General features: G+C 40.9%; 1 protein-coding gene across 1 annotated transcript in view; it reads right to left on the minus strand.

The window, feature by feature from the left end:
• Positions 1-10,590, minus strand: part of LOC149440448 (carbonyl reductase family member 4-like) — a 30,868-nt gene that overhangs the window by 19,887 nt on the left and 391 nt on the right. The window contains exon 2 of the mRNA XM_089658598.1: positions 2,331-2,472. Within this exon, the coding sequence (XP_089514724.1) occupies positions 2,331-2,472 (142 nt within the window). The remainder of the gene's footprint in view (positions 1-2,330; positions 2,473-10,590) is intronic.

Raw genomic sequence — 10,590 nt, forward strand, 5'->3', positions numbered from 1 at the left:
AAGTGAAGTGCGGCACATTATGTTTTTTTGACATATCTTCTGCCTGCCTTGCGGGACTATTATATAAATTTCTTATTTAGAGAATAACCATTTCTTTCGTTATGGTTGTTAAATTGCATTAAAAATATTGAAACAAAACTATAAAAAAGGCTTTTTCAATCATTTTTTTAACCAGTATACTAAAATCTGTTTGTTATATGTTAATTTTTACTTTGTAAGCAATCATTATCCTCTGCACAGCCTCACTGAATAAACGTGATAGAGAGTTACTTTCAATGATAAGGCAAGTTAAGTCCCTGGTAATTTACCTGCGACCCCATATTATTTATTGTGCTGCCACAGACCCCGGCATGTTTCTATATCTAGGTGCTTAGTCACAAATGATCAGCTTATGATTTGGAACATACAGCAGGTAAAATAAGTATTGAACACATCACCATTTTTCTCAGTAAATATATTTCTAAAAGGTGACATGAAATGTTTACATGTCGGCAACAGCCCATGCAATCCATACAAAGAACCCAAAACAAATAAGTTCAGAAATTAAGTTATGTGTAATAAAAATGGGATGACAGGGGAAAAAGTATTGAACACATGAAGAAAGGGGGGTGCAAAAAGGCATGGAAAGCCAAGACACCAGGCAAAATCAAGCAGTAATTAATAAGCAATCCTGCCTTTTCTCAGTGTAAATTAATATTAGCTGGTTCATTCTTAACTGATGGCCTATAAAAAGGTGTCTCATTACCAAAGTGTCACACAAGAAACATCTCATGATGAGTAAAAGCAAAGAGCTCTCAAGACCTTTGAAACCTTATTGTTGCAAAATATACTGATGGCATTGGCTACAGAAAGATTTCTAAACTTCTGAATGTTCCAGTGAGCACTGTTGGGGCCATAATCCAGAAGTGGAAAGAACATAATTTCACAATAAACCAGCCACAACCAGGTGCTCCGTGCAAGATTTCTGACAGAGGAGTGAAAAGAATTATCAGAAGAATTGTCCAAGAGCCAAGGACCAGTTATGGAGAGCTTTAGAAAGACCTGAAATTAGCAGGTAGAATTGTTTCAACGAAAACAATAAGTAATGCACTCTGCCACCATAGCCTGTATGCATGCTCACAAGACTCCATTGCTGAAGAAAAAGCATGTTGAAACTTGTTTAAAGTTTGCTGCACAACATTTAGACAAGCCTGTGAAATATTGGGAGAATATAGTCTGGTCAGATGAGAACAAAATTGAACTCTTTGGATGCCATAATATTACACACCATGTTTGGATGTCGAATGGCACTGCACATCGCCCCAAAAACACCATACCAACAGTGAAGTTTGGAGTTGGGAACATCATGGTGTGGGGCTGTTTTTCAGCATACGGTTTTGGCAAACTCCATGTCATTGAAGGAAGGATGAATGGAAAAATGTACCAAGACATTTTTGATAAACATCTGCTCCCATCTACCAGGATGATGATGAAACGAGGGTGGACATTTCAGCAAGACAATGATCCCAAACACAAAGCCAAGGAAACTATCAACTGGTTTCAAAGAAAGAAAATAAAGCTGCTAGAATGGCTCAGCCAATCACCTGACTTGCATCCAATAATAAATCTATGGAAAGAACTAAAGATCAGAGTTCATAGAAGAGACCCACGAAACCTTCAAAATTTGAAGATGGTTTGTGTGGAAGAATGGGCCAAAATCACACCTCAGCAATGCATGTGACTAGTTTCTCCACACAGGAGGTGTCTTGAAGCTGTCATTACCAACAAATGTTTTTGTACAAAGTATTAACTAAATTGCAGCGTGTTCGATACTATTTCCCCATGTCATTCCATTTTTTTTTTTTTTTTTTTACACATAACCTCATTTCTGAACTTATTTGTTTTGGTTTCTTTGTGGGTTTGGATTGCATGGGTTGTTACCGACATATGAAAATTTCATGTCAATAGCACCTTTAGAAATATATTTACCGACAAAAATGGTGATGTGTTTCTTATTTTACCAGCTGTATGTGTTCCCAGGCATATATTACAGAACCATGGGTCAAGTCATGGAAGGCCTCCTTCCACTATGCCAGTGTTTCTCAACTCCAGTCCTCATGGACCCCCAACAGGTCATGTTTTCAGGATTTCCATTATTTTGCACAGGTGATTTGATCAGTTTCACTGCCTTAGTAATTACCACAGCTGTTTCATCTGAGGGAAATCCTGAAAACATGACCTGTTGGGGGTCCATGAGGACTGGAGTTGAGAAACACTGCACTATGCATTGAGTCAGTGATTGCCAAAACACAGAAACAAACACATAATCACTTTGCCTTCTATTTACAAACCTCCAAGTTCTTCGGCTGTGGCTGAGGCAGCTTCCAGATTTCTGGATAGAATAGCCACTTTATAATCTTTTTGAACTAGTAACTTGGCAACAGCTTTTCCAATCCCTCTGGATCCTCCAAAGACAGCACACACTTTACTCATCTAGAATACAAAACAAAATTGTATATATTACATAGAAAAACAATTTTTTTCATTAATGATCACAAGAAAAGATATTTTACATTTATATCTGTTTTTTTGTAACTATCAGGAAATTGCAACTTATTTTGCAGTTAACGATGTCCCAGTTCTTTATCTTATCACAAAATTACTATGCTGAGTTCATATTTAAAAACTTTTAGCCCTTAGGTTATACCAGCTGTAGCCACGATCCTAGTACCAACATTTTCAGCCAGCGACTGGCTTTCATGTAAAAGTGATCCAAGTGGCTCTACAGCCACCCAATCACTTTTACAGGCCACTGAAAGGGCCCACCCCTCTTCCGCCAATGTTGTCAGGCTCTCCCATGCTATTGGCGAGCCCGGGACCGCTGCAAGCAAACAGGTTGGCTGCAAACAGAGAGGGACAACCTTTCCTCCCCTTCCTCTGTGATAGATAATAGCGACATGTATTACCTCATTTCTGGTTTCAGCCCTTTGTTTATTGGCTGAAATAGGGCAGTGAAGTAACCAATCTAGACTTGATCAGCTGCTTTGGAGGGCAGAGGAGAAATCCAGGGTCTAAAAGACCCCAGCTCACTTCAGAAAGAGTACTTGTCACTGCCCCAGCTATCACAAGGGCTGCTGTTCAATCCCAGCACCCGTCTCCCTGTGCTCATGTGCAAATGCGAACATGCATGTAGGTGCTGCACGCATATAAACATAAACACACACAAACCTAGCGATAATACAGGAGATATATATATATATATATATATATATATATACACACATACACACACACACACATATATACATATACACACATATATACAGGATATGGAAAAAAAAAAAAAGGAGTATTGTATTGGGTTTATGTGCACTAAAATTCATTTAAGTGTACTTTTTCCTGAAAATTTGCACTTGATAAACAGATGAGAAAATATCATGCTATATAAACATACCAAGTACCATTTTATTCTCAAGGACTTCTGCTTTCAGAAAATACACAATATGTGGGGGTTCTAAGTAATTTTCTAGCAAAAAACAACAAACAAATCTTTTTGTGAGAAATGTCAAAACTGGCCTGGACCATAGTGTCTGGTCCATGTTTTATACTTTGGGAAAATAAAACAAAATCGGGCTTGTTTACACATGCAGTGGTGTTCACCGCTCCTTTGAGTCCCCATGCACACTGGACGTTTTTATAGCGGCTGTTTTTGATGTTTTTTTCTACAGCTAGTAAACCCCCCCAGCATGTTATCCTGTGTCCATGCACACATAGACTGTAATTAATGTGTTTTGACAGGGACATTTATTGGCTGGAAAAAAAACCCCAGAACTAGTGATTTTTTAGCTGTAAAAAATGCTCTAAAGCTGAAAAACGCTGCAAACCGGCATTTTTGGACCTTTTTTTGACAAAAAAAAAAAAACTGCTGAAAAACTCATGTTTTTAACGTGACTTTACACAGCTAACGCTGCCAGCGTTATCACAACGTCCAGTATGCATGGAGCCTGAAAAGTGATCCATGGTGGACTGCTTTTCAGAGGGCTGTTGATAGGTGGCTGGGACGTGTTAGTGGTCACATGCAGTATGGAGTTCAATGCCAAAAATTAAAGCCATCATCTTATAGATAAACGCGTCCAGTCTTATATGTTCTTAAAAATCTACATAAAAAAATTATTGATTTATACAAATTAGAATTAATAGTAAGTTTACTGACAGAAGCTGTTGCTATTAAATTTAGTATGGGCATCCAAGCATCAACGCCCCCTATTCATTGAAGGGTTCAATTAATATAAAAAAATATAGTGTGTTATGGTGACAGAATCACTTTAAATTGGAGTATTTCTTGTAGGAAAGCAAAGGCAAATCTTTCAATCCATGGGTGCTAGGAAGGGGATCTACAGGTCTCAAGGTGAGGTCCAAAATTTCAGCTTCTTGCCAACACGCACAATGACCTTTTCTGAGCAACCTGTCCACCACTGCCTTGGATCAAGAGTTCAAGTACAGACGAGGCCGGGTGGTGAGAGCCAAGTGTCCCAGAGAAAGCTGAAGTGATAATGAAACAGTTATAGGCCTTGTTCACACATGAGTACTAAAGCGCACACCCATGCAAAGGGCTATGTCTGCCTGCATGGGATTCACACGTGTTCCATACATCCATGTGCAGGCAGTCCCATTCATGTCAATTGGAATGCAGCAGCTGCACGGACACAGTGGCTTCTCCCAATTTGACATCCGTGAGGAGGTTTGTGTTTAGCAACATGCTGATGTGAAACTGGGAGCAGGGGCTGTGTCAGGGCTCTTTCACCCCCATCCTTTCCTGTATATCTCAGCCCTAGTCTGTCTGTGTTTTAACCCCTCACCTCCTTTGTCCTACACACCTATTAACCCTTCATCTCCAACCTCCCACTGTATGTGACCTGTACAATAAGTCCTCTGCCGCCTCCTCCTCCTCCTCTCTCTCTCTCTCTCTATTACCAAGCTCCATGTCTCTTAATTAAAAAAAAAAAAAAAAAAAGTAGGAAAAAATGAGATGAGGGTATTTAGTTTTGAAAAAAAAGGGGTGATTTGGGAGTATTTTGTACTGTCCTGCCATTTTCATTTCAGATATTTTATAACAGAAAAGAAAATGGAAAATGTAGCCCTTTTTTCTAGATCTGTAAAAAATAAAAAAAAACTGCAGTTATTAAAATACCATCAAAAGAAAGTGATTTCTGTTTAAAAAAGGAGGGAATATTCATTTGGGTAGTGTTGAATGCGCAACTGTCAAACTATCAAAGCACTGTAAACTGAAAATAAATACCTAGAATTGAAGGGGTATTACAGGCTGGTATTCAAGTGGTTCATTGGATCAAAGTTTTAATCATAAAACAATTTCAATAAATAATTGTTTACATCAAATTGACTTTACTTAACCAAGTGAAGACCCAGCCTTTTCTGGCACTTTTTGTTTACATGTAACAATCAGTATTTTTTACTACAAAAATTCTTAGAACCCCAAAGCATGGAATATTTTTAAAACAGAGGCCCTAGAACAAAAATTGGTGGGTTTTGCAATTGTTTTGGGAAAATATGCATTTTAATGCAAATAAAACACAATACATAATCCAAACCCAACTCAAGATTGCTGTGATCAAATGCTTCTCTTTTTTACACAGTGTATTTCCGGGTAAATCAGAAGTAACGTAAGGTCATCGCAGGTTACTAGATCATTGACCTGAATAAAGCTGATCCAGTTTTTGTTGGACTCTGTGATCAGCTTGTGGAAATACTGGCTGGTTGGTTGGTTGGGACTCCTGGTGGGACGAGAGATCATGTTGAAGGTGGAGGGATGGGGGGTCCCCTCCTGCAGCTTGTATTAGCCACTCCAATTGCTACTGCAAGCCAGCCACCATCAGCCCTAAAAAAACAAAAGAACAACAGGGTGATGCCTGCAGCTCAGGCATCATCCTGGTACAACCACTTTTAGTCCAGTGACGTACCCGGTATGTGACTGGCCAGCAAGTGTTTAAATTAGCTTAGTCCCCATGGCTCAAGCCATAAATCAAACTTAAGAACTTAAAGTGATACTAAAGTCTTGTTTTAAAATATAACAAAAAGCAAACATGTCATACTTACCTGCTCTACACAGTGGTTTTGCAGAGCAGCCAAGATCCCCCTCTTTTTGCCCCCCCCCCCCAGCACTCCTTGCCCCTCCCTCCTGTTGGGTGCCCCCACAGCAAGCAGCTTGCTATGGGGGAACTTGAGCAGGTGAGCTCATGAGCTGCAGCTCTGCGTGTCCATTCACACACACAGAGCCATGGTTCAGCCCTGCCCCTCCCTCTCCTGATTGGCTCACTGGCTGTGATTGACAGAAGTGGGAGCCAATAGCCTCTGCCAACATTGTTGGATCGGGATGGGGCTCAGGTAAGTGTTGGGGGGGGGGGCTGATACACACAGAAGGTTTTTTACCTTCATGGATAGAATGCATGAAGTCAAAAAACCTTGAGCCTTTAGAACCACTTTAAGAATGCCCCCCTCTGGGACTATAAAAGTGACATCTCCACACAATGAAAAACGTCATATCAAAAAAATGTCACCACAACTCAAACCATGAACAAACCTGCCAACTGTTCCCCTTTGAGCTAACAGGCGACCCCACAATACAATGAATGTCTAAGACAAAAAAGGGAGGGGAGCACCATAGCTATGCCTTCTGAGGAGACTGGGCCAGCTGGGACGGGAAACCCCTTTATATAGCCCCCAAGGGGCTTCTAAAAGCTTTCCAAGAGGTCATCTGGCCTTCTAGATGTCTCCCCACATACCACAGCTTTCCTTTCATGGGACCACATGATTACAGATTAGTCATTAAAGCAGAACTTTACTTATAACAACTGATAAAAAAAAATAATGTTCTTTAGCAAGGAACATACATTCCACATTAGCTGGTTCCCCGCCACCCTATAGCAGAGCTACTGCTAGAGGGCGGCAGGGCTATGCAAAATCCCACATTATATATATATATATATATATATATATATATATATATATATATATATATATATATATATATATATATATATACACATACATACATACATACATACACATATACAGTCATGGCCGAAATTGTTGGCACCCTTGATATTTTTCCTGAAAATCAAGTATTTCACACAAAAAAGGTATTGCATTAACACATGTTTTGCTATACACATGTTTATTCCCTTTGTATGTATTGGAACAAATATAAAACAGAGGCAGAAAAGCAAATATGACATAATGTCACACAAAACCCCAAAAATGGGCTGGACAAAAGTATTGGCACCCTTAACTTAATATTTGGTTGCACACCCTTTGGAAAACATAACTGAAATCAGTCGCTTCCTATAACCATCAATAAGCTTCTGACACCTCTCACCCGGAATTTTGGACCACTCTTCCTTTGCAAACAGCTCCAGGTCTCTCTTATTGGAAGGACACCTTTTCCCAACAGCAATTTTAAGATCTCTCCACAGGTGTTCAATGGGATTTAGATCTGGGCTCATTGCTGGCCACTTCAGAACTCTCCAGCGCTTCTTTGCCATCCATTTCTGAGTGCTTTTTGACGTATGTTTGGGGTCATTGTCCTGCTGGAAGACCCAGGATCTTGGACGCAAACCCAGCTTTCTGACACTGGGCCCTACAGTGCGACCCAAAATCCTTTGGTAATCCTCAGATTTCATGATGCCTTGCACACAGTCAAGGCACCCAGTGCCAGAGGCAGCAAAACAACCCCAAAACATCATTGAACCTCCACCATATTTTACCGTAGGTACTGTGTTTTGTTCTTTGTAGGCCTCATTCCATTTTCGGTAAACAGTAGAATGATGTGCTTTACCGAAAAGCTCTATCTTGGTCTCATCTGTCCACAAGACGTTTTCCCAGAAGGCTTTTGGCTTACTCAAGTACATTTTGGCAAACTGTAGTCTTGCTTTTTTATGTCTCTGTGTCAGCAGTGGGGTCCTCCTGGGTCTCCTGCCATAGCGTTTCATTTCATTTAAATGTCGACGGATAGTTCGCGCTGACACTGATGCTCCCTGAGCCTGCAGGACAGCTTGAATGTCTTTGGAACATGTTTGGGGCTGCTTATCCACCATCCGGACTATTCTGCGTTGCAATCTTTCATCAATTTTCCTCATCCGTCCACGACCAGGGAGATTAGCTACAGTGCCATGGGTTGCAAACTTCTTGATAATGTTGCGCACTGTGGACAAAGGCAAATCTAGTTCTCTGGAGATGGACTTGTAACCTTGAGATTGTTGATATTTTGCCACAATTTTGGTTCTCAGGTCCTCAGACAGTTCTCGTCTCCTCTTTCTGTTGTCCATGCTTAGTGTGGCACAGACAGACACACAATGCAAAGGTTAAGTGAACGTCTCTCCTTTTTATCTGCTTTCAGGTGTGATTTCTATATTGCCCACACCTGTTACTTGCCCCAGGTGAGTTTACAGGAGCATCACATGCTTGTAACATTCTTATTTATCCGCAGTTGTGAAAGGGTGCCAATACTTTTGTCCAGCCCATTTTTGGAGGTTTGTGTGACATTATGTCGAATTTGCTTTCTTTCCTCCCTTTTTTTGTTTTGTCCCAATACACACAAAGGGAATAAACATGTGTATAGCAAAACATGTGTTAATGCAATACGTTTCGTGAGAAATACATGATTTCCTGGAGAAATATCAAGGGTGCCAACAATTTCGGCCATGACTGTACATACACACACACACATACATGATTTTGCATTTCCGGGTAGGGGGCGTGAGCCACCATTGGCGGTTACAGCTGTCAATCACCGTGTCCCTGACGGAGATTCCCCACAGGCACCAGGCGATCACCAAGGAACAGTGACAGGGGAGAGGTCTGTGTGTAAACAACACAGATCTCTCCCGTCAGCATGAACAGGCTGCTTTGTACTGCTCTGCACAGCAATACAAAGCAGCTTTTCTACATAGTAAAACACACACAGCACACTAGGGAAAGCACAACACAATGTTAACCCTTTGATTGCCCTAGATGTTAACCCCTTCCTGCCCAGTGTCATTGGGATGTCAGTGGCAGTCAGTTCAACCCCAGTGTCAGAATGCCCTCTGCAGTCCCGCTATAAGTTGCTGATCTACGCATTTTGGCTTAAATTTATGACGGAATTGATTTTTTCTTACTGGATACTTTTTATAGCAAAAAGTCAAAAATATATTTTTTTTCAAAATTGTCGGTCTTTTTTTGTTTATAGCGCAAAAAAAGAAAAAACGCAGAGGCAATCAAATACCACCAAAAGAAAGTTCTATTTGTGAGGAAGAAGGACATAAATTTCATTTGGATACAGCGCTGCATGACCGTGCAATTGTCAGTTAAAGTAATGCAGTGCCATATTGCAAAAAATGGTCTGGTCAGGAAGGGGGGGGGGGGGTAAATCCGATGGAGGGCAAGTGGTTAATAATTATGCAAGCAAAATTAGTGTGTGCTATAAATTGCCTCCATCATTGTTCCCGTTTTTTGTTGAATTCCAGAGCCCTGTGCAGCAGTTACAGTAGAACTACACCCTCCTATCCTTTTCAGCCAAGGAAGCTGCTATCTGTTTGATCTGCAACTGCCATTACGCTGCACATGCAATCAGTTATTATGACAGCAGCCATTTGATGGTTTGACAGTTTGGTTGAGAACAGAAGTAAATGTGACAGTTAGCATTCCTGGCATGCTGGGAATGTAACAGTTTTTTTAAAAATGTTAAATCATTAGGTTTAGTTCTGCTTTGGAGCTCATTCACACCATGGTGTAGAGACGTCAGTTTTTCTGCATGCGTTCTGCAAGGGCACAACAAAATCAATTGTTCTCCATGTGCCCTGTTCACACTACAACACTGGTACCATGTGCAGATTTTTATCTGTGCAGGAATCTGCAATGTGTATAAAACTCACTGAAGCGTGCATGAAAAAGATATAAACTGTTGTCTCTGCAAGTGAAAGCTGTGCGTCAGGTTAAACCAGTTTTTCTGCACATATGGTGTGAACGATGCCTTACACCCAGGTGACACTGTTCCCGACTTAAGTCGCACGATTTCAAAGTCGGATGACATGCCGATTTGAGGTGTGATTTGCACGGCACATTGATGTCTACGCAAATCGCACCAAAAGTAGTGCATGCAATACTTTAGAAATCGGCACGGCTCTGACCAGGTCAGAACAGCACCGATATGACCGCTGTAATTGCGGACAATAGGGTGCGACTTGCCATGCAATTTGCACATGGTATTGCATGCAAGTCGCATGCCAAGTCGCATGCCAAGTCGCACCCAGTGTGAACGAGGACTTACTGTCAGCAGATCGGCCTCTACAAATTCGGCAGCGCCTAAAAATGGAGAGCAACTGAGCATGTGCAGAGCAGGGTAAGACAGTGTATTATTGGATTTTAAACGGTATAGCAATGTATTTGTAATGTTTTACATGGATAATCCTGCAAAAGGGGCCAGCCTGACGTGATCTAACAGGACTTCATTTACTGACTAAGGTTCCACTTTAATCAACACAGCTTCCAGTCATTATATGAGAGCCATAGCATTCCTCTCCACCCAAAACTGAAAGCCCCAAGTCCCAAAAGGCA

The sequence above is a fragment of the Staurois parvus genome, unplaced genomic scaffold, assembly GCF_062004578.1.
Source record: "Staurois parvus isolate SC_StPar_1 unplaced genomic scaffold, SC_StPar_1.0 ptg001083l, whole genome shotgun sequence".
Classification (NCBI taxonomy): domain Eukaryota; kingdom Metazoa; phylum Chordata; class Amphibia; order Anura; family Ranidae; genus Staurois; species Staurois parvus.